General features: G+C 44.6%; 2 protein-coding genes across 4 annotated transcripts; one reads left to right on the top strand and one right to left on the bottom strand.

Annotated features, from left to right (window-relative positions):
* Nucleotides 1–65: 65 nt before the first annotated feature.
* Nucleotides 66–25,135, bottom strand: LOC115188454 (calcium-independent phospholipase A2-gamma). 3 transcript variants are annotated; one of them, XM_029747328.1, is made up of 10 exons: nucleotides 25,071–25,135; nucleotides 23,331–23,817; nucleotides 22,017–23,274; nucleotides 21,662–21,811; nucleotides 21,236–21,482; nucleotides 20,395–20,566; nucleotides 19,229–19,286; nucleotides 18,502–18,696; nucleotides 2,116–2,311; nucleotides 66–1,369 (listed from the first exon to the last, which is right to left on the bottom strand). In XM_029747328.1, the coding sequence occupies exons 3-10, from the start codon at nucleotides 23,103–23,105 to the stop codon at nucleotides 1,095–1,097; spliced, it is 2,382 nt and encodes a 793-aa protein (XP_029603188.1). In that variant the 5' UTR covers nucleotides 23,106–23,274; nucleotides 23,331–23,817; nucleotides 25,071–25,135; the 3' UTR covers nucleotides 66–1,094. The 3 variants fall into 3 exon arrangements, with proteins under 3 accessions (XP_029603188.1, XP_029603186.1, XP_029603187.1); XM_029747326.1 differs by having other exon boundaries at nucleotides 22,017–23,817; XM_029747327.1 differs by lacking the exon at nucleotides 25,071–25,135 and adding an exon at nucleotides 24,009–24,100 and having other exon boundaries at nucleotides 78–1,369; nucleotides 22,017–23,817.
* On the top strand, nucleotides 24,128–24,816 carry LOC115188455 (A-kinase anchor protein 14-like). The gene has a single exon (XM_029747329.1). The coding sequence runs from the start codon at nucleotides 24,150–24,152 to the stop codon at nucleotides 24,666–24,668; it is 519 nt and encodes a 172-aa protein (XP_029603189.1). The 5' UTR covers nucleotides 24,128–24,149; the 3' UTR covers nucleotides 24,669–24,816.
* Nucleotides 25,136–25,561: the final 426 nt, after the last annotated feature.

Below are 25,561 nucleotides of genomic sequence, written 5' to 3'. Positions count from 1 at the left end.
CCATTTACATTTGATCCCTTACAGAGCTCTTAAGATAAGAACAATGTGACAATTTACAAAGTGCATGATTTCATTCATCTGTGAAAAAAGGCATAATTACATGTTTTATTCCATTCTTCTTCACATGCCTAGTTAAAGTTTGAAGCATTTAAAGTTACTGAACATGGGAATGAGGTGACACCAATGTCAGTTACTTACATTCATATTTACAGTAATTACAATAGAATGAGTTGCTAATAACAGACCCTGAATATCTGACATAACAGTACATGTTAAGTCAGTAGTTGTCAAAAACACCTTCCCTGCAAAACCTGCACTCTTAAATCAAAACAGTAAATGGCTGTGCCTGTCTACCATTCACACCATTATGGCTGTTTACACAGGCAGCCCAATTCAGGTATTTAGCCCAATTATTGGCAAAAGATTTGATCAGATTTTTAGGGGGGGCAAAATATTAGAATTGGGCTGCCTGTGTGAACAGCCTATGTTCTCATCACAGTGGTGCTTTATTTAGGAGCAGTCAAAAGGTTGATTCCTTCAGCCCTACCAGCCAAACCCCTTTCATAAACACTACAACAGATCCTTCTGTACCACCTCTCACAGCTCAAAGGCAACAACATCCTGCCTGAGCAGCAGAAATTCAAATGAACCGCAGTCATATCACATGATCTACATCAAGCAGATATGGAGTCCAGAGGAGGCTGGTGGGAGGAGCTATAGGAGGACAGGCTCATTGTAATGGCTGGAATGAAAAAATGGAACGGTATCAAACATATGGAAACCACATTTAACTCGGTTCCATTTATTCCATTCCAACCATTACAATGAGCCTTTCCTCCTATAGCTTCTTCCACCAGCCTCCACTGATGGAGTCATATCAAAGCACATTATGTTTATTTTCAAGTCGAAATGAGTTTCTCAGCAGCTACCGCCTGCAGTGCCTTTTTGAACTTTAACCTTTGCAGGTCTCTTCCAATAGTTTGGCGATGAAGGGCCCTCGTACATGTCAGACCTTTCCAGCTCCTATATTATCTTCATAATCAGTCTAAATTAGTGTCTCTCAGCCGGTCTGACCTTTCACCTCTAAATGTCCCCTACAGTTTGGAGATTAAGGGCAAGCCCTCGTACATGTCGGCCTTCAGTTTGCACCATTCAGCCAGCCTCTGGATGGCGCTCTTCTCCAGAGCCAGCACCGACGCTGCCTTGTTCAGCTTGGCTTCGTTCCTCTCCAGGTAGCGAGTTCCTTCCTCCTGCAGGAAGGTGAGCCTCTCCGGGCGGCTCTCGTCCAATGGGATGTCCTCGCTCATGTAGGGGTTGAAACGGAAGTAGGTGTTGGGTGGAAGGAGGGCGTCCAGCATGATGTGGACCTCTGACGGGGAGAGAAGAAGTGAGGGAGGTTAGGTCATGTTGCTGGAGTACAGTTAAATCATTTTATATCTTGATAGCTATCATGTTGTTAGTGTAGCTAGTTTAGAGGAAGAGGAAGCAGCTGTCTGGGAGAAGGAGAGAGCATGACGTGGACTTCTGATGAGGGAGACAAAGTTAGTCCATATGTAACTGGTTTATTATGACTTCCTACTTTATAGAGATCCATCAAGTTGTTAATAGTGCCATCACCCGCACACACTGACTAAACATCACTCAGACTGACCATCTACACAGGTAGGAATCAGAGAGAGGTCAAGTACTGGGGAGCTGATGAATGAGAGGAATCAGAGAGGTCAAGTACTGGGGAGCTGATGAACTTGATGTTCTGAGCTGTGTAGGTCAAAAGGAAATCATTGAAGGAGTGACTGAAATACAGCATGAGACAAAACAATGGTCTTCCAACCCCCTAACAGGGACTACATGCAGCGAATGAGTCACTTAATGAGATTCACAGAAAACAATTGACATCCAACTACATGCAGTGTCTGTTTTAGTGAAGCACATCTCTGACTGACTGACTGGCTGGCTGGCTGGCTGACTGGCTGACTGACTGACTGGCTTTAATCTGATGTTAGAAATAACCTAATGGGGGTTCATCCCTGTCAAAGGACAGATGTGGACAAACTATACACACACACCAACTACACACAGTACACCACACACACTCCATGGTCCTCTGTGACCCACCCTCTGTGTCGGTGGCACTGCTGATGACGTTGGTGATCTTGGCTTTGAGACTGGTGGAGGTGGTGTTGTTCTTGTTGACGGTCTCATAGCGACCCGTACCCAGGGAGACAACACACTGCACTGGGGTGTTGGGCCACAGCAGCTTACACTCATGGATGGCCAACGCTGTGGGGTTGTTGATGAGGAGACCACCATCCTGGAAACACACACACAGACAATCTGACTTTAGAAAATACCACAAGGATTTTAGACAGACCGCTATGTTGTTAAAATGTTTACATACTGCTTTACTCATCTCATATGTATATACTATATTATATTCTGATGTATTTAAGTCTATGCCACTCCGACATTGCTCATCCCTAATATTTATATATTCCTTAATTCCATTCTTTTACTTTTAGGTTTGTGTATATTGTTAGATATTACTGTACAGTTGGAGCTAGGAACACAAGCATTTCGCTACACCTGCAATAACATCTGCTAATGTGACCAATACAATCTGATTTGATTTAATGTTTATGTCTGCGTTCTTATCTTGTATGTAAAAGGTACATGACATTAAGCTTGGTAAATGTACTGGTAAAAGTCTAATAATATTGAAGTAGAACATAGTAAATCATCACCATGTCCTAGTACATAATGTCTGAGGTAGAACATAGTAAATCACCACCATGACCTAGTACATAATGTCTGAGGTAGAACATAGTAAATCACCACCATGTCCTAGTACATAATGTCTGAGGTAGAACATAGTAAATCACCACCATGTCCTAGTACATAATGTCTGAGGTAGAACATAGTAAATCACCACCATGACCTAGTACATAATGTCTGAGGTAGAACATAGTAAATCACCACCATGTCCTAGTACATAATGTCTGAGGTAGAACATAGTAAATCACCACCATGTCCTAGTACATAATGTCTGAGGTAGAACATAGTAAATCACCACCATGACCTAGTACATAATGTCTGAGGTAGAACATAGTAAATCACCACCATGTCCTAGTACATAATGTCTGAGGTAGAACATAGTAAATCATCACCATGTCCTAGTACATAATGTCTGAGGTAGAACATAGTAAATCACCACCATGTCCTAGTACATAATGTCTGAGGTAGAACATAGTAAATCACCACCATGTCCTAGTACATAATGTCTGAGGTAGAACATAGTAAATCACCACCATGTCCTAGTACATAATGTCTGAGGTAGAACATAGTAAATCACCACCATGTCCTAGTACATAATGTCTGAGGTAGAACATAGTAAATCACCACCATGTCCTAGTACATAATGTCTGAGGTAGAACATAGTCAATCACCACCATGTCCTAATACATAATGTGTCTTTATGACTCCAATAGACAAACATGCATCATTACAAACCAGCGCACGCTAGAAGATGTTAAAAATAGGCTTAGCATCAAGCATGTCTTCAGGGGGAGGAGTGACCAAAATACAGCTTCCACAGCTGCCTTGAAGTGTGCCAATTACCCTGAGGTATACCTGGAGTTACTGAGTGATAAAGAATGTGTGTCTCCTCTCCTCGTCAGCAGTCCTCCAGCAGCTCATTTCCAGAGTCATGTGAGGTCAAGGTTTAATGAAACGCCCCAGGCCCTGATCAATGCTGCTCTGCATCTAAACACCAGGTCTGTTTAATGAAACGCCCCAGGCCCTGATCAATGCTGCTCTGCATCTAAACACCAGGCCTGTTTAATGAAACGCCCCAGGCCCTGATCAATGCTGCTCTGCATCTAAACACCAGGTCTGTTTAATGAAACGCCCCAGGCCCTGATCAATGCTGCTCTGCATCTAAACACCAGGCCTGTTTAAGCTGCCTGACCTGGGACTACGAGGCTGTTCTACTGGCCCACCAGGCTTGTGGAAACACGTTCCTAGCGATCCCTCCAGGGCTGGTGAGAAGTGGTACACAGTCTAATACACCCCAGAGATGAATAGAGTCTGCTTGCCTGTAGGGTGATAGTGGTCTGAATAACAAGGAGTTAAACGTATGGTAGAAATGTCTTTCTGACCAGGCCAACAAAAGGGAAACAACAAGTGTATTACACATACAGGGTAGGATAGCTCAATTACCTCAATGTTGTACAATCACCTCAACAGAGTCGGTGCTCCACAGTATAAAGAGGCTTTGAGACGGTACAATTAATTATTCACGTCTCATTTCCAGAAGCAGTTGTGAATGTCAGCGGCTGCAGACAGACAAGATTAGCCAGACACAGAGGCTAAGTAAGGGCTCTCTCTCTCTCACACACACACACACACACACACACACACACACACACACACACACTTGAGAGTGTGTGTCAGGCTACTCTGTGTGCTCCAGACACTAGCTGAGCAGTGACCTTGTCTTGGCAAGGCCAGGTTTAGTCTTTTTACTTATTTCTTCCCTCTCTCTTAGCTACCCTCTCCAAGTCCACTTACTCTTGGACTTCATCCACTAAGTCTGCGTCCAAAATGGCACCCTATTTCCTATATAGTGCACTACTTCTGAGAGCCCTATGGGCCCTGGTAATAAGTAATGCACTACATAGGGAATAGGGTGTAATTTGGAATGCAGTCTGGGTGAAGGGTTTTCAAACTGGGCTGTTTGGATAGGATTAAACTGCTAAAACAATGATCTACTCATGGTGAACTGTGGGAGAGAGTGTGGCTCACAATAAGGCCTTGACCCCTGCTGACTGCAGGTCAAAGGTCATTTCCACTCTGTGGGGGTCGGAGCTACAACAGCTCTCTGGGCTAAGCCTCTCTCTCAACAACCTCACTGGCTTCTCACTACAGAGACACTGAAGAGAAACAAGACAATGAGTCTCCAGTGTTGCCATGGCGTTATATCCAGCACTGCCTCTTCTGAAGGAATTGAAATAAGGAAGTGGGCCTGACTGGCATGAAAGTCTCACTATTTGAGCTTTCAATCTAGAGGAAATGTGAGTCAACAGTGATAGTGAACATATTACAAGACAATTCTCAGTGCTAACTGTTGTTATTTTATCAGGTGATTATTTGTTGTTCCTCAGGCTCTTGAGACCTGTTAACCAACAAGCCAAAGTGGTTCTCCTGTTGTGCATCATCGTGACTAAGCAGAGATTTCATGGCACCTTAATGCGTCTTGACACTTCGCTGCAGGCCTCATGATTAAACACTAAACTAGTCAAATAAAACCTTGCCTGTTTGCATTTAAACTGTGACCAGATCCCTGGTCTTTATGTTATCATGATACAGTATGTCCCTGGTACAGTGTGACCAGATCCCTGGTCTTTATGTTATCATGATACAGTATGTCCCTGGTACAGTGTGACCAGATCCCTGGTCTTTATGTTATGATGATACAGTATGTCCCTGGTACAGTGTGACCAGATCCCTGGTCTTTATGTTATCATGATACAGTATGTCCCTGGTACAGTGTGACCAGATCCCTGGTCTTTATGTTATCATGATACAGTATGTCCCTGGTACAGTGTGACCAGATCCCTGGTCTTTATGTTATCATGATACAGTATGTCCCTGGTACAGTGTGACCAGATCCCTGGTCTTTATGTTATCATGATACAGTATGTCCCTGGTACAGTGTGACCAGATCCCTGGTCTTTATGTTATCATGATACAGTATGTCCCTGGTACAGTGTGACCAGATCACTGGTCTTTATGTTATCATGATACAGTATGTCCCTGGTACAGTGTGACCAGATCCCTGGTCTTTATGTTATCATGATACAGTATGTCCCTGGTACAGTGTGACCAGATCCCTGGTCTTTATGTTATCATGATACAGTATGTCCCTGGTACAGTGTGACCAGATCCCTGGTCTTTATGTTATCATGATACAGTATGTCCCTGGTACAGTGTGACCAGATCACTGGTCTTTATGTTATCATGATACAGTATGTCCCTGGTACAGTGTGACCAGATCACTGGTCTTTATGTTATCATGATACAGTATGTCCCTGGTACAGTATGTGACCAGATCACTGATCTTTATGTTATCATGATACAGTATGTCCCTGGTACAGTGTGACCAGATCACTGGTCTTTATGTTATCATGATACAGTATGTCCCTGGTACAGTGTGACCAGATCCCTGGTCTTTATGTTATCATGATACAGTATGTCCCTGGTACAGTATGACCAGATCACTGGTCTTTATGTTATCATGATACAGTATGACCCTGGTACAGTGTGACCAGATCCCTGGTCTTTATGTTATCATGATACAGTATGTCCCTGGTACAGTGTGACCAGATCACTGGTCTTTATGTTATCATGATACAGTATGACCCTGGTACAGTGTGACCAGATCCCTGGTCTTTATGTTATCATGATACAGTATGACCCTGGTACAGTGTGACCAGATCCCTGGTCTTTATGTTATCATGATACAGTATGTCCCTGGTACAGTGTGACCAGATCACTGGTCTTTATGTTATCATGATACAGTATGTCCCTGGTACAGTGTGACCAGATCCCTGGTCTTTATGTTATCATGATACAGTATGTCCCTGGCAAACTAACATGCTGAAGGTAACAAGGTAACTCGCACACAAGCTGTGAAGGAAGTTCTATGGAACCACAGTACAGTGCTGTTCAGTGCCTCTGTCAAAATAACAACCAAACTTTGCTCTGGTACCTTCTAAGAGTTAGTTAGAGGACTCTAGATGGATAAAACCCGTGTTGGCATGGCCATTGCGGGCTTCCACAATTTTAAAGAAGTCTGGGTGGGACTTCCTATGGGTTAAGGAAGGATCACATGATTCCATCTGGGTCATCAGGAGGGATCAGCGAATGAATTATACTCACGAGCAAACACTAGGGGTGCACACTTTCAGTTTGTTTGCTAAATCATAGAAGTAGAAGAAGAAAATGGACTGCTTCAAAATGGAGATGGCCTCGATGGCGCTGCCTGTGCACTGGAGTCTTGCAATGACTCCAGCTGAGGAGAAGAGGGTAAACTGCTGAGTGGAAAGCCCCAATTACACATGAGGACCTGATCAATGGTTCTGGGAATCCTCTGTTTCTCAGTAAGACAGACAGGGACAGAGCCCTCTTTAACTGGATTGGAGTAGGCTGTGAACCAATTACAACACACGAGAGAGAAAAAGCGAGAAATGAGAAAAAGCGAGAAATGAGAAAAATATGTTGACAAGGGAGAGTTGACAAGGAAGAGTTGACAAGGGAGAGCAAACAGAGGTCTGCATGTCTAGAAAGTCTGAGAGAAGGTTAATATTGACTGAGTATAGTTCCATCCACACACAGTTACAGAGAGAGAACACTATTGGCCCTCCCTGTTTGTTTATTTGTCAAGGGCCATGTACAACATGCCACTGCACCAGATTTAGCTAGATAGCTCATTTTAATCTGGAGTTCCTGGGCTATTATTAGTATTACCAAGAGGTCAATGATTTTCTCGTACGTTGGTCACCTAGTGATTGGGCTAATTTGGGAATCCTTTCCAGCTTCTCAAACAAACCTGCTCATTTAAATCCCCATAACAGCAGGTCATTTAGCTAGCTATAACAAACAAACCTGCTCATTTAAATCCCCATAACAGCAGCAGGCCATTTAGCTAGCTATAACAAACAAACCTGCTCATTTAAATCCCCATAAAAGCAGGTCATTTAGCTAGCTATAACAAACAAACCTGCTCATTTAAATCCCCATAACAGCAGCAGGTCATTTAGCTAGCTATAACAAACAAACCTGCTCATTTAAATCCCCATAACAGCAGCAGGTCATTTAGCTAGCTATAACAAACAAACCTGCTCATTTAAATCCCCATAAAAGCAGGTAATTTAGCTAGCTATAACAAACAAACCTACTCATTTAAATCCCCATAACAGCAGCAGGTCATTTAGCTAGCTATAACAAACAAACCTGCTCATTTAAATCCCCATAACAGCAGCAGGTAATTTAGCTAGCTATAACAAACAAACCTGCTCATTTAAATCCCCATAACAGCAGGTCATTTAGCTAGCTATAACAAACAAACCTGCTCATTTAAATCCCCAAAACAGAAGCAGGTCATTTAGCTAGCTATAACAAACAAACCTGCTCATTTAAATCCCCATAACAGCAGGTCATTTAGCTAGCTATAACAAACAAACCTGCTCATTTAAATCCCCAAAACAGAAGCAGGTCATTTAGCTAGCTATAACAAACAAACCTGCTCATTTAAATCCCCATAACAGCAGCAGGTCATTTAGCTAGCTATAACAAACAAACCTGCTCATTTAAATCCCCATAAAAGCAGGTAATTTAGCTAGCTATAACAAACAAACCTACTCATTTAAATCCCCATAACAGCAGGTCATTTAGCTAGCTATAACAAACAAACCTGCTCATTTAAATCCCCATAACAGCAGCAGGTCATTTAGCTAGCTATAACAAACAAACCTGCTCATTTAAATCCCCATAACAGCAGCAGGTCATTTAGCTAGCTATAACAAACAAACCTGCTCATTTAAATCCCCATAACAGCAGCAGGTCATTTAGCTAGCTATAACAAACAAACCTGCTCATTTAAATCCCCATAACAGCAGCAGGTCATTTAGCTAGCTATAACAAACAAACCTGCTCATTTAAATCCCCATAAAAGCAGGTCATTTAGCTAGCTATAACAAACAAACCTGCTCATTTAAATCCCCATAACAGCAGCAGGTCATTTAGCTAGCTATAACAAACAAACCTGCTCATTTAAATCCCCATAACAGCAGCAGGTCATTTAGCTAGCTATAACAAACAAACCTGCTCATTTAAATCCCCATAACAGCAGCAGGTCATTTAGCTAGCTATAACAAACAAACCTGCTCATTTAAATCCCCATAACAGCAGCAGGTCATTTAGCTAGCTATAACAAACAAACCTGCTCATTTAAATCCCCATAACAGCAGCAGGTCATTTAGCTAGCTATAACAAACAAACCTGCTCATTTAAATCCCCATAACAGCAGCAGGTCATTTAGCTAGCTATAACAAACAAACCTACTCATTTAAATCCCCATAAAAGCAGGTAATTTAGCTAGCTATAACAAACAAACCTACTCATTTAAATCCCCATAACAGCAGGTCATTTAGCTAGCTATAACAAACAAACCTGCTCATTTAAATCCCCATAACAGCAGCAGGTCATTTAGCTAGCTATAACAAACAAACCTGCTCATTTAAATCCCCATAACAGCAGCAGGTCATTTAGCTAGCTATAACAAACAAACCTGCTCATTTAAATCCCCATAACAGCAGCAGGTCATTTAGCTAGCTATAACAAACAAACCTGCTCATTTAAATCCCCATAACAGCAGCAGGTCATTTAGCTAGCTATAACAAACAAACCTGCTCATTTAAATCCCCATAACAGCAGCAGGTCATTTAGCTAGCTATAACAAACAAACCTGCTCATTTAAATCCCCATAACAGCAGCAGGTCATTTAGCTAGCTATAACAAACAAACCTGCTCATTTAAATCCCCATAAAAGCAGGTAATTTAGCTAGCTATAACAAACAAACCTACTCATTTAAATCCCCATAACAGCAGCAGGTCATTTAGCTAGCTATAACAAACAAACCTGCTCATTTAAATCCCCATAACAGCAGCAGGTCATTTAGCTAGCTATAACAAACAAACCTGCTCATTTAAATCCCCATAACAGCAGCAGGTCATTTAGCTAGCTATAACAAACAAACCTGCTCATTTAAATCCCCATAACAGCAGCAGGTCATTTAGCTAGCTATAACAAACAAACCTGCTCATTTAAATCCCCATAACAGCAGCAGGTCATTTAGCTAGCTATAACAAACAAACCTGCTCATTTAAATCCCCATAAAAGCAGGTAATTTAGCTAGCTATAACAAACCAACCTGCTCATTTAAATCCCCATAACAGCAGGTCATTTAGCTAGCTATAACAAACAAACCTGCTCATTTAAATCCCCATAACAGCAGCAGGTCATTTAGCTAGCTATAACAAACAAACCTGTTCATTTAAATCCCCATAAAAGCAGGTAATTTAGCTAGCTATAGCAAACAAACCTGTTCATTTAAATCCCCATAAAAGCAGGTAATTTAGCTAGCTATAACAAACAAACCTGCTCATTTAAATCCCCATAACAGCAGCAGGTCATTTAGCTAGCTATAACAAACAAACCTGCTCATTTAAATCCCCATAAAAGCAGGTAATTTAGCTAGCTATAACAAACCAACCTGCTCATTTAAATCCAACCTGAGAGTCCCTGACTGAGGCTTCTCAGCTTCTCTTCATGCATGATATCCTAACACAACACTAGCACAAAATGGATGTACTGGCTCTCGTCTCATTGTTTATCTGTGTCCAGATGGGCAGATGACAGGGACTGGGAGAGAGGATATGTTGCATTCAGCTGAGGCAGAAGAGATCCCATTTTCTGTCCCGTTGCCTCATGAACACTGGGGAGGTCGAACTGGGAGCCACGCACTGCTCATCTCCCCTCTAGACTCTGGGTGTCCCAGAAATAGCACCCTATTCCCTATGTAGTGCACTACTATAGGGCTGTGGTCAGAAGTCGTGCACTATATAGGGAATAGGGTGGCATCCTCTCTGTCACAGTGTATTTATGACGGAACAACATTCATGCTAATGCCAGTAAAACAAACACCACTGAACTAAACTGCACATGGCTGAGCCAGACTAGCTACATGTTTAAATATACCAGATCACTGTGTATTAGTTCACCATGGATCTACTATAGAACCAGTACTATACAACCGAGCCAGACTAGCTACATGTTTAAATATACCAGATCACTGTGTATTAGTTCACCATGGATCTACTATAGAACCAGGACTATACAACCGAGCCAGACTAGCTACATGTTTAAATATACCAGATCACTGTGTATTAGTTCACCATGGATCTACTATAGAACCAGTACTATACAACCGAGCCAGACTAGCTACATGTTTAAATATACCAGATCACTGTGTATTAGTTCACCATGGATCTACTATAGAACCAGTACTATACAACCGAGCCAGACTAGCTACATGTTTAAATATACCAGATCACTGTGTATTAGTTCACCATGGATCTACTATAGAACCAGTACTATACAACCGAGCCAGACTAGCTACATGTTTAAATATACCAGATCACTGTGTATTAGTTCACCATGGATCTACTATAGAACCAGTACTATACAACCGTAGCAGGCGGTGCGGTAAGCGCAACGCATTAGCCGGGGTCACACTTCCTGCCCTCCAGGACATCTACAGCACCCGGTGTCACAGGAAGGACAAGAAGATCATGAAGAACCTCAGCCATCCGAGCCACGGCCTGTTCACCCCGCTAACATCTAGAAGATCATTAAGGACCTCAGGCACCCGATCCACAGCCTGTTCACCCTGCTAACATCTAGAAGATCATGAAGGACCTCAGCCATCCGATCCACAGCCTGTTCACCCTGCTAACATCTAGAAGATCATTAAGGAACTCATCCACCCGAGCCACGGCCTGTTCACCCCGCTAACATCTAGAAGATCATTAAGGACCTCAGGCACCCGATCCACAGCCTGTTCACCCTGCTAACATCTAGAAGATCATTAAGGACCTCATCCACCCGAGCCACGGCCTGTTCACCCTGCTAACATCTAGAAGATCATGAAGGACCTCAGGCACCCGATCCACAGCCTGTTCACCCTGCTAACATCTAGAAGATCATTAAGGACCTCATCCACCCGAGCCACGGCCTGTTCACCCCGCTAACATCTAGAAGATCATTAAGGACCTCAGGCACCCGATCCACAGCCTGTTCACCCTGCTAACATCTAGAAGATCATTAAGGACCTCATCCATCCGAGCCACGGCCTGTTCACCCCGCTAACATCTAGAAGATCATTAAGGACCTCAGGCACCCGATCCACAGCCTGTTCACCCTGCTAACATCTAGAAGATCATTAAGGACCTCAGGCACCCGATCCACAGCCTGTTCACCCTGCTAACATCTAGAAGATCATTAAGGACCTCAGCCATCCGATCCACAGCCTGTTCACCCCGCTAACATCTAGAAGATCATTAAGGACCTCATCCACCCGATCCACAGCCTGTTCACCCTGCTAACATCTAGAAGGTGGAGACAGTACAGGTGCATCAAAGCTGGAACCGAGAGACTTAGAAACTCCTATCTCCAGGCCATCAGACTGTTAAATAGTCACTACTAGCCATCCTCCACCCAGTACTCTACCCTGCACCTTAGAGACTGCTGCCCTTGGTACATAGAGTCATTGAACACTGGTCACTTTAATAATGTTTACATACTCTTTTACCCACTTTATACTGTATTCTAGCGATGGCTCATCCTAACAATTATTACATTTTTTGGGATGTTTGTGTGTATTGCTCGGTATTATGTGTACGCAACCAATAAACTTAGATTTTATTTACTGTGTAAGGATGGTAGACACAGTGAGAAACAGGTCAACTCCACTGCCTCAGTCAAACTCTGTCTGGCAGATGCTCTTTGAGAAATGGCATCTGTGGTGTTGAAGAATAGAGGGAGAGTGAGAATCTAGAGTCCTGAATGACAACGTCGGGTCAAACGGCCAATAGAACATAACTCAGCTCCAAGGGGAATGTAGAGAACAGCACAGAGAAGTATCAACTCCTCCCCGTCTGCTCTCTCCAGGTGGTCACTGGAAATACACATCAGCCTTCTACTACTTCCACTACCATAAAACTACAGCTGACGCAAGCACACACAATGTCTTCAGGAAATGTACCTTTATTAGTTGTTGCTTGGTTAAATCAAAGTTGGTCTAACGGTTCCATACAGACACTCCCAAGTCTTTATTCAAGGCTAAATAAAGGTCAAATAAATAAACCACTCTCTGATTGTGAGGTTCCTAGGATGATTCTGCTTGGCCAATCTAAGAGCTTTGGCTTGGGTCAATGGACTGATGCCAACCCAGGGCACTGGTCCATGTTATTACTGACAGAGTGGAGGGACGGAGTTGGACATTACGACCATTACCGTGGCACCCATCCGCAATGTGTGTGTGCAGGGCCGGCTCCGGGCATAGGCAACATAAGCAGACGTTTAGGGCCCCAGGCCACTAGGGGGCCCCAGACCCCCAAAACAGGATCTCAGTCGGTGTCTCAACTTACTGTTGAGATATGAATAGTAGAATACACAAGATGATAAATGTGGTTGTGCATCAGCAATTTATCTTTTGTTATGTCAGTCACAGTTTGCCATGTCAACTAACAATTTTTTTTATTTTAAAGTTAGTCTAGCCAGCTATCTAAACTTGTAGTAATCATGGTCGAATTACCGACTGGACAGGCATGGCACGTACCCAGGGGCCCTGATCTCCAGGGGGCACCCATTGATTTTGTTAGTCACTCAGATATCATCAACATGGCATGAGTCATGGCAAAATGTGTAGAAAGTAAAATTGCAGGACATTTGCTTTAAAACTGAAACAATCTCTCTAACCCATTGCAAAATGGGTAGAATTGCAACAACAAAAAACTCTGCCCCTTGGCAACAGGTATAGAACTGCAGTAAACATACTTTAAAACAGCATCATGTTCTCTACACCCCATGGCAAAATGGGTAGAATTACAGCAAATTGACTTTTAAACATAAATGTTTTTCTCTCCGCTGTCAAGTGGGAGGCCCCTAAAATCTTGCTTAGGGTCCACAAAAGACTAAAACTGGCCCTGTGAGAGTGTGTGGTCGCGTTAGCGCAGGACTCAAATTATTGTTGTTGTAAATTCTGCTCGGCTTCAGTCAGGGTTCACGCCAAATCATGAATGTAAAAGGACTAATTTCGTGCTTCAGTTGCACTTCTCCACTGGATGAAATATCTTCTCTGTCATCATTGGATCACCAGACAGCGCTTTGACTAATGTGTAGGCTACTTTTCTACAGTGTAGTTGTTCTTAAAATGAAAGACTAACTATGATAAACAGAAATATTTTACAAGTAAAATGTAGATAAGCTAGCTAGGATCCCCTTAGCTATAATTATTAGCTAGCTACATAGCTAGATATCTCATTAGGAGGTGTCTGTTTATCTGTGATATGATTCCTGAAAATAGTAGCTTAGCCTGTTGATGGCAATAATGAATCTAGCCTAAACCTGAAGCCTAACCGTTATGGGCTCCCGAGTGGCACAGCGGTCTAAGGCACTGCATCTCAGTGCTGGAGGCGTCACTACAGACCCTGGTTCGATTCCAGGCTGTATCACAACCGGCCGTGATTGGGAGTCCCATAGGGCGGCGCACAATTGGCCCAGCGTGATCCAGGTTAGGGTTTGGCCGAGGTAGGCCGTCATTGTAAATAAAAATGTGTTCTTAACTGACTTTCCTAGTTAAATAAATAAATGATGATGATAGCTAACCAAGCCAGCTAGATAATGACCCTTTTGAAAGCTTAGACTCAGTGTGCAAAACAGTCATCAAGGCAAAGCAGGGCTACTTTGAAGAATCTTTTTTGGTTACTACATGATTCCATATGTGTTATTTTATAGTTTTGATGTCTTCACTATTATTCTACAATGTAGAAAATAGTCCAAATAAAGAAAATCCCTTGAATGAGTCGGTCCAAACTTTTGACTGGTACTGTATGTGCTTAATATACTATCCAGATAGGAAAATGTCACAGAACATTCCATAGAATTCTAGAAAATACCACTGGATCTCTAAAACGTCTAACTCATTCACAGTAAAAGGTATTACTATAGTGATTTCAGATGATCAATCCTTACAGAACACGGAACACTCAATATGCTTTAAGTTTTTCTCCATCTTCATTAGGAAGTTGTGTGGCAGTTGTTTGGGGAAAAAACTTGTTTTTTCTTGACTGATGACCATTTGATGGCTGTGGTGCCAATTTGTCATATCATTTGAAAGGGCTGTTTCTCAGCTTTCAAAATATGTATCATGTTTTCATATATGGTTTGACACCAGCAAATGTATCTCATTAACGCATGCAGAGGTCATGGACTGAGTACATTTCAGAGCAGTTAGCTGGTGATCTAAAGCCTAGTGTTTTCATTCCCCTTTAAAACACTGATTTATTATGGACGGGCTGGTGGGCGGCGTCTCCATCCGGACTGACTGAGAGCAGAGGGAGTTCAGCTGTCAACCGCTTTCTCAGCCAAGAGCTACAGCTGCTACTTACATTTTAATCCACACACACGCACACACGCACACACGCACACGAACATAAAGGGATTAGTGATAAGAGTCTATTGACTATGTAATAGCGTATTAGTTAGGCCTGTCCACTGGGTATGTAGCATTGTCAGAGAAGAGAGAGAGCTGAAGGGACATTATGATAATGAAAGCACTGTGTTATGAAATGGACTTAGCCTTATCAAAATGTTGAAGCAGGAAGTTCAATGATCAAAAGGAGGTTCCTCCAAGATAACAGGCAAGTCTCATGACAAACTAAGGATTCAAATGATTACTGGCACATTAAAACAACTAAATATGTCCATTGAACAGTAGCGAAAACTCCCAAAACAACGCAGCTCTCTGAAGAGGCGAGTCAAGAGCTGCGGACCTTGAATACATCTCTAGTCTACACTCTCCTCTTTGGTCTGTTGTGAAGCTTTTGAAACGAGGGAAACAGGGCCAAAACACAGTGGCACACAGTAAATAAAGCATGTCACCAAATCATCCATCTCTCTCCACACACACAGATCTCACACCGACTAATCCTGTGGCGTGTGTGTGCGGTACGTGTTTAAATATCAATAAATGATGGGAGTGTGTGTGGCAGGGCACTGTGCTCCATTGTGAATGGCTGATCAAAGGGCCTGTAGGGCAGGAAGCAGCTACCTCTCCTTTCAGACTGGGTAAAGGTTAAAGAACGGCTGTCTGAGGGCTCTGCCCAGATGGAGGGATGGAGGGAGGCCCAAACCCACTTGGTCGGGTAGATAGAAATCTCCATGGCAACCAGTGAATATTCTAAGGCTCTGAGAAGAGAGCTTGCTTTGCAGTTAGCTCTGATTTCCTACTTCCTGAAACAAAGTAACATCCAGGAAATAGCCTTCGATCTATGACGCAGGTGTACAGTCTACAACCAAACAAAACTAAAGCAGGTCAACGGAGTGGCGTCCAAATTACACAGGTCAAATAGCATTTTGTTTAGCTGGAAAAGTCTGACAAACAAACAGGCTGTTGAGGTACAACCTGACAGGGGGTTGGCTATCCAGCAGATATTCTCTTTCATTAAGAGTCACTGTCTGCTCCCATTCCCCTACAGACAGCAGCACCTACAGGAACCCTTCTCCATCACGGGGGGCTCAGTCTTTCATGTGTGTTTGAAGTGAGAGTTCTGTTCACAATCAGACCCCACAGAGCCCCAGGAGAGCAACAGGATTAGACCCAACCAAATCATGAGAGAACAAGAAGATCATTCTTTCCAATGTGTCAAGTAATTAACAAAAAAACAGAGCAAACTAGAATGATATTTGGCCCTAAACAGAGGGTACACAGTGGCAGAATACCTGTTCACTGTGACTGACCCAAACTTAAGGAAAGCTTTGACTATGTACAGACTCAGTGAGCATAGCCTTGCTATTGAGAAAGGCCACCGTAGGCAGACCTGGCTCTCAAGAGAAGACAGGCTATGTGCCCACTGCCCACAAAATGAGGTGGAAACTGAGCTGCACTTCCTAACCTCCTGCCAAATGTATGACCATATTAGAGACACATATTTCCCTCAGATTACACAGATCCACAAAGAATTTGAAAACAAACCCAATTTTGATAAACTCCCATATCTACTGGGTGAAATACCACAGTGTGACATCACAGCAGCAAGATGTGTGATCTGTTGCCACAAGAAAAGGGCAACCAGTGAAGAACAAACATTATAAATACAACCCATATTTATGTTTATTTATTTTCCCTTTTGTACTTTAACTATTTTCACATCATTACAACACTGTATATAGACAAATGTCTTTATTCTTTTGGAACTTGTGAGTGTAATGTTTACTGTTTATTTGTTATTGTTCATTTCACTTTTGTTTATTATCTATTTCACTTGCTTTGGCAATGTAAACATATGTTTCCCATGACAATGAAGCCCCTTAAATTTGAATTGAAATGGAATTGAGAGGGGTTGAGGTAGAGAGAGTACTAAAGCTACACATCCAGAGACAGATGAATTGAGAGGGGTTGAGGTAGAGAGAGTACTAAAGCTACACATCCAGAGACAGATGAATTGAGAGGGGTTGAGGTAGAGAGAGTACTAAAGCTACACATCCAGAGACAGATGAATTGAGAGGGGTTGAGGTAGAGAGAGTACTAAAGCTACACATCCAGAGACAGATGAATTGAGAAGGGTTGAGGTAGAGAGAGTACTAAAGCTACACATCCAGAGACAGATGAATTGAGAGGGGTTGAGGTAGAGAGAGTACTAAAGCTACACATCCAGAGACAGATGAATTGAGAAGGGTTGAGGTAGAGAGAGTACTAAAGCTACACATCCAGAGACAGATGAATTGAGAGGGGTTGAGGTAGAGAAAGAGAGAGTACTAAAGCTACACATCCAGAGACAGATGAATTGAGAGGGGTTGAGGTAGAGAGAGTACTAAAGCTACACATCCAGAGACAGATGAATTGAGAAGGGTTGAGGTAGAGAGAGTACTAAAGCTACACATCCAGAGACAGATGAATTGAGAGGGGTTGAGGTAGAGAGAGTACTAAAGCTACACATCCAGAGACAGATGAATTGAGAGGGGTTGAGGTAGAGAAAGAGAGAGTACTAAAGCTACACATCCAGAGACAGATGAATTGAGAAGGGTTGAGGTAGAGAAAGAGAGAGTACTAAAGCTACACATCCAGAGACAGATGAATTGAGAGGGGTTGAGGTAGAGAAAGAGAGAGTACTAAAGCTACACATCCAGAGACAGATGAATTGAGAAGGGTTGAGGTAGAGAGAGTACTAAAGCTACACATCCAGAGACAGATGAATTGAGAGGGGTTGAGGTAGAGAGAGTACTAAAGCTACACATCCAGAGACAGATGAATTGAGAGGGGTTGAGGTAGAGAGAGTACTAAAGCTACACATCCAGAGACAGATGAATTGAGAGGGGTTGAGGTAGAGAGAGTACTAAAGCTACACATCCAGAGACAGATGAATTGAGAGGGGTAGAGAAAGAGAGAGTACTAAAGCTACACATCCAGAGACAGATGAATTGAGAGGGGTTGAGGTAGAGAGAGTACTAAAGCTACACATCCAGAGACAGATGAATTGAGAGGGGTTGAGGTAGAGAGAGTACTAAAGCTACACATCCAGAGACAGATGAATTGAGAGGGGTTGAGGTAGAGAAAGAGAGAGTACTAAAGCTACACATCCAGAGACAGATGAATTGGTTACCTGGTGCAGGTCTTTTCCCAGTGTATACTCCTGGAAGTACCCTGGGGCGGCGGAGGAGGCTCTGATGGCCTGCCACATCTTGTGTTTACAGTCTCCTATGTAGTGGGACCTGACCCCTGGTAGCAGGCTGTAGTTCCTGAACACATAGGCCTTCAGAGGTAGACCCCTGTTCACTATGGTGCTCACTGCTGACACCTGGAGGAGGAACAGAGGCATGAACTAAATGAAGACGTGTTCATGAGAGAATGGATGGGTTGGTTGTTTAGCAACAAAACCGACGTGCACAACTATCTGGCAAAACAGACGGGTTGGCTTAGATGGTTAACAACATAAACTATATTTAGTCTCCAATCTTTATTGAAAACATAAATACATTTGCACAATGAGCACTTGTTGTCTCTTAAATGCGTCGTTACAGTTGTTGGTTAGCTAGCTAGTGAATTTTATCCATATTAGCATTGACATGACATGAGTCAAAACCCCTGAAAACAAGAACAAGACACAATGAGACTAAATGAGTAACCTAGGATTCCCTACATGGCAGCTTGTGGTCCTTGTTGCTATCTGACCGTCCAGGACCGTAACAACGCAGGCCTTCCGGCCGTATCGATGCGGTCGTATCATTTAGGTGGCGTTGTCAGCCAACCCGTCTATATGGACTTTATTAAGTCTTTGTTCCCTGTGTAAGCGTATGGTTGTTTAAAGTGATGTATAGATCAAATCTTACCTTTGGGCATTTTGGATCCCGGGCTGTCTCGACCATGAGGCCTTCTCCCATTCTCTCCCTGTTACACACAAAACAGTCACCACTTCATTATCAAATCAGACAAAATGATATACTGACATGACAGTATCCTAGACGGAGCAGCAGGGTACTGACATGACAGTATCCTAGCCGGAGCAGCAGGGTACTGACATGACAGTATCCTAGACGGAGCAGCAGGGTACTGACATGACAGTATCCTAGACGGAGCAGCAGGGTACTGACATGACAGTATACTAGACGGAGCAGCAGGGTACTGACATGACAGTATACTAGACGGAGCAGCAGGGTACTGACATGACAGTATCCTAGACGGAGCAGCAGGGTACTGACATGACAGTATCCTAGACGGAGCAGCAGGGTACTGACATGACAGTATCCTAGCCGGAGCAGCAGGGTACTGACATGACAGTATCCTAGACGGAGCAGCAGGGTACTGACATGACAGTATCCTAGACGGAGCAGCAGGGTACTGACATGACAGTATCCTAGACGGAGCAGCAGGGTACTGACATGACAGTATACTAGACGGAGCAGCAGGGTACTGACATGACAGTATACTAGACGGAGCAGCAGGGTACTGACATGACAGTATACTAGACGGAGCAGCAGGGTACTGACATGACAGTATCCTAGACGGAGCAGCAGGGTACTGACATGACAGTATACTAGACGGAGCAGCAGGGTACTGACATGACAGTATACTAGACGGAGCAGCAGGGTACTGACATGACAGTATACTAGACGGAGCAGCAGGGTACTGACATGACAGTATACTAGACGGAGCAGCAGGGTACTGACATGACAGTATACTAGACGGAGCAGCAGGGTACTGGCATGACAGTATACTAGACGGAGCAGCAGGGTACTGACATGACAGTATACTAGACGGAGCAGCAGGGTACTGACATGACAGTATACTAGACGGAGCAGCAGGGTACTGACATGACAGTATACTAGACGGAGCAGCAGGGTACTGACATGACAGTATACTAGACGGAGCAGCAGGGTACTGACATGACAGTATACTAGACGGAGCAGCAGGGTACTGACATGACAGTATCCTAGACGGAGCAGCAGGGTACTGACATGACAGTATCCTAGACGGAGCAGCAGGGTACTGTACTCACTTGAGGATGTTCTCCCAGATCTGGCTGTCGTAGAAGGCGTGGCTCCAGCCCATCTTGACGGTTCCCACGATGACGTTCTGTTTGAACACATCAGAACCCAGCTTCCTGTAGAGTTCCTCACAATCATCCAGAGGAATCTGGAACACCCCCAACATGAAGGCCAGGATCGCACCTGCGAAGTAGGGGTTTATTGTGTTAGGATGCCACGTGCCAAACAGGACTTTCAGATTTACATTTTCTTATTATTCTCCCCAATGTCGTGATATCCAATTGGTAGTTACAGTCTTGTCCCATCGCGACAACTCCTGTACGGACTCAGGAGAGACGAAGGTTGAGAGCTATGCGTCCTCCGAAACACGACCCTGCCAAGCCGCACTGCTTCTTGATGCACAGCTCGCTTAACCCGGAAGCCAGCCTCACCAACGTGTCAGAGGAAACACCGTACAGCTGGCGACCGTGTCAGCGTGCATGCGCCCAGCCCGCCACAGGAGTCGCTAGAGTGCGATGGGACAAGGACATCCCGGCCGGCCCAAACCCTCCCCTAAACCGGACGACGCTGGGCCAAATGTGCGTCGCCTCATGGGTCTCCCGGTCATGGCCGGTCTGTAATGACGCCTCAAGCGCTGCGCCACTTGGGAGGCCCTGACTTGATTTTAAGACTGGACTGTATAGTGCCTTTCATTAAACATAGGTGACTGGTTTCTCAGACATACATGAAACCCAGTCTTGGCCTAAAAAGAATGCTCAATGGGTTATGTTGTCAGGACTAGGCCTAATCTGTCTGGGAAACCAGCTCTAGTAGTGTTGTAGAAAACACAGGGAGCATGGTGAAACAGCCTACCTGTGCTGACCCCACAGATGTAGTCAAACAACTGGTAGATGGGTTTGCCCGTCAGGGTCTGCAGTTTGTGTAGGGTCTGCAGGGCTACCAGTCCCCTGGTCCCCCCTCCATCGATGGCCAGGATCCGTATACCCTGGCCCTTCACAGGGTCTGTGTATCCCACCAGGGCCAGGGCCTCTCTCACTGCAGCCTGGAGCCTGGGGTCTCTGGTCTGCCTCAGACGCAACAGGCACGGGACCACCCTCTCCTGGGGGGGGGGGGGGGGGGGGGGGGGGTTCACTTCAGCAAATTCACACACTTCTACATGTACCTACCTTAGTTGGTCTATGAGAGCTTCTGCTATACGACTAAAATATGAATGTAAATATACCCACAGTATATCTACAAGGATTGACGTTGACATTGTCTCCAAAAACAGCCCCACACCTTGACGGCCACGCCGCGTGTCTCAGGGTACTCCAGTAGATGTAGGCTAAGCTCCTCCACACGGCTGGTGTGGATATTCATGTCTGTGGCTTTCTGGATGCCCTGCACCAAGGCTCTGGTCCTGTTGTCCATACTCACCCGGGCTATGATCTGGGATGGGAGGGAACAGAACATATCCAGGATCCTTTTTTAAAAATGAATATCAACATTAGATATAAGGTAAGCATTGTGTGTAATGTTTTCCCTCTGTCCCAGATCATTGAACATGAACTTCAAACTGACAGGGTATTAAAAGTTAATTTTAATTCATTCACATGGCATAGAATCATTAATGTATATGAATCAGTTTCAGTACCTTCTCTCTCTGGCTCAGCAGTAGTTTCTTGGCCCCCTCTTCAGCGTTCTTCTCCTCCTCAGTCTCTATCTTCTCTCCAGGCTTCCTCATAGCCACCTCAGTGGTCTTCTTCTCTCCAGGCATCCTCACAGCCTCCTCCATGGTCTTCTCAGAGGTCTTCTCTTTAACTGCTGCTGTGACGCTCTTGGGGTCAGCTCTGAACTTACTAGGTACCAAGGGTGCTATGTAGCTGCCAAAGAATGCCTGAACATTGGGGCGAGGGTCGGACAGATACCGCCCAAACCCCCCTTTTTTAGAGGGTGTTAGGGTGGGGGTAGGAGTGGAGGTATGGGTGACTGGGTCAGAGGAAGTACTGTCTGTGGCAGGGCTCTCTCGGGTGGGAACCCCCGAGGTTGGGCTAACCTCCTCCAGGGGAGGAGTCGGTGGTGGGGTAGCAGCCTCGCCCTGGATAGCCTTGGTCTCAGCTGCCACAGGTACTGAAACGGGGATGTGGTCCCCCCTCTTAGTGCTCCGGTAGCGTTGATTGAGAGCAGGCTTGGAGGACGTGGATGCTTGAGCATGGTCATTTAGATGGTGAGGCTTCTTGTCATCTCCTGTTGATAGACTACTACTACTCCCGAAGTAGTCGTTGACATGTTGAGACAGGGTGCTGTATGTCTCGTCCATGTTGGTAGACAGGGCCTCTGGTTGGAACAGCTGTAACGTCTGCTTGGCCATGGCTGACGAGGAGCTAGCGGTGGATATAGCCACTGATGCGGCGGAGTTAGCCACTGACGCAGCGAGGCTATGTTTGGGCTTGATGTTGGCTATGAAGGGTTTCTCTAAAACCTGATTCTCCTTCCCCTCCTCTCCATTGTTCTGGTCCTGTCCTACTGTCTGGTCCTGCTCTTGTGGCTTCATGGCTATTGCAGCAGCTGAAGCGTCACTAGCTGCCAGGGTTGGAGATGGAGTCGGAGGCTCCGCTTCGGCCAGTACCTTCTCTGCATGGGCGGCTGCGGCACTGGGCTTAAGGCGGGATATCTTGGAGAGGAGGTCGCTGCCGCTTACTGCTTTAGTAACAGTGTTGAGCGTGCTCCTGATACGCGACATGCGTCAGCTCACACCAGAGACAGGAGATAGTTCAAATGGTATGACTGGACTACAGCCTTTGCTTGTGCCAGTGCTGATACAGGAATAGGCCTTGATGGGTCATCTCCTTCACTTGTGTGGTCTGTGTTCAGTTAGGACAACCTCTGGAGACTGGGTGAGTTAGGACAACCTCTGGAGACTGGGTCAGTCAGGACAACCTCTGGAGACTGGGTCAGTCAGGACAACCTCTGGAGACTGGGTCAGTCAGGACAACCTCTGGAGACTGGGTCAGTCAGGACAACCTCTGGAGACTGGTTCAGTCAGGACAACCTCTGGAGACTGGGTCAGTCAGGACAACCTCTGGAGACTGGGTCAGTCAGGACAACCTCTGGAGACTGGATCAGTCAGGACAAGCTCTGGAGACTGGATCAGTCAGGACAAGCTCTGGAGACTGGATCAGTCAGGACAAGCTCTGGAGACTGGATCAGTCAGGACAAGCTCTGGAGACTGGGTCAGTCAGGACAAGCTCTGGAGACTGGGTCAGTCAGGACAAGCTCTGGAGACTGGATCAGTCAGGACAAGCTCTGGAGACTGGATCAGTCAGGACAAGCTCTGGAGACTGGGTCAGTTAGGACAAGCTCTGGAGACTGGATCAGTCAGGACAAGCTCTGGAGACTGGGTCAGTCCTCTTGGCTCTGGTCCAGCACAGGTCATCTAGGAATGAAGCTGCCTCCTAGAATATCCGAGAAAGAAAGCTAATGGATGTCAGAGGACTTTGTGCAAAGTGTAGCTAAATAAACATACCATTTAGTCTAAAGTAAAACCACAATGGAGAGAAACAGCCCCTCATTAGAATGAACAAAGGTATTGGCCCACACAAAAAAATAGATAGCACTGGTTGGCCATTCAAACCCTATCAATTACCCGGATGTTCCTTCTGTTCCACGGTAGCCATGGAAACCCTTCAAAACAACAACATTCGTTTTACAGTGTAGAAAACTAATGATATCTACGGGTTTCCAAATACTTTCTCAAAGTAAGTTTTGATATACGAAGAGAAACACGATGGATGAGAGACCTTCATCAAACCTAAGCTTGAGAGCATCTGAAATCGTGAAAAATGTACTGGAGAACGCACGCGGTGCCCTCGGCCACCAGCAAGAGGTGGAAGACTCCACCGAATACGAGTTTAGAAACATCGAATGGATCACTTGCAAGGACTTTACAATTGAACTGGGGAAACTGCGAATCGAGGAGTACATCCACACATGGGAGGTGCACACCAGCTGGCTTTTTAGCCTAGTATTCCTCCAGGAGACGGATCACGAGTTTCACAAACAGTACCACTACCGGGCACAATGGAGCATCCCCACCCGACGCACCCCGATCCCCAAGGCGACTGCCTGTGTCTACTTTGTCATTGTGATTTCCAAGATCAAACCTCAGACTTTGCCCGTGGAGGTGTACTTTCTAGTGGAGTCGAACAGGCTGACACACAGGCCAGGCCAAACGAGGTTCAGGGAGAAGTGGTTGAAAGACGTCATCGAGAGCAAAACGTTGCTCCAGAATACTGTAGACTTTTAGCTGTCCATTCCAATGTTTACATTGCTAACGTTTCCGTGGCGAATATTCATCTCGAGACACCTAACGTTACCTAGCGAGCACATATCTGTATCATATATGTATCAATAAAGGGACCACTGCCTTCACTGTGAAGAGTTGAAAAAAAACATAACTGCATAGATATTTGTTTTACAACAACTCGGTGGTTTTTTGCTAGCTAGCTTAGCTCGCTAACTAGCGATACAACCCAGCAGCTAGTACCTAACGTTAATGTATTTTACGCCTGCTACGCTGGGTTAGCTAACTAGCAATGCAGCATCAGCTCGCTAATCATCATTGAGTTTACGACAGCCCATTTCAAAAGGTGTTTTGTAAATGATGATAAAACCTAGACAAATGTAACATGTCATCCAAGGAAATTACCAGAATAATCAGCGTTTCATTGACAGATCTGCTCGCTTAGGAAAACAGGAAATGTGTAAATATACAATAGATCACGTTACGGTGCTCTGCTTCTCGATTGGCTGTTTCATAGGCACGTCAACCGCTAACCACCAACCACGAGAGGGCATGCATTGACTTCTCTCTAACACTAGAGGGCAGCATTTTATGTGACATCATCCTCCCTGTGTGAATCATTAGATTTCATTGTGGAACAGCTACAGTATTTCATTGAATTTAAATAGGAGAAAAATCATTCCGCACGACTCATTTGTATTACTTATGTTTGGCACAAATGTTTATTTCACCAATTAGAGTATGAACTAATGATTTGATGAAATCTAGATGGAGTGTGCATCCGATTGTAATCTACAACATTCCAGCATCATGGAGAGCGGCACAGCCACATACAGCCCACCACCGAAAGTAGCTAATGGCTTAGCTATAACATTATTATTTTTGTTGTTAACCCA

Source organism: Salmo trutta, unplaced genomic scaffold (genome assembly GCF_901001165.1).
Source record: "Salmo trutta unplaced genomic scaffold, fSalTru1.1, whole genome shotgun sequence".
Lineage (NCBI taxonomy): Eukaryota > Metazoa > Chordata > Actinopteri > Salmoniformes > Salmonidae > Salmo > Salmo trutta.
Note: the sequence above shows the minus strand (reverse complement) of the source record. Positions and strands in the feature narration are given on the sequence as shown.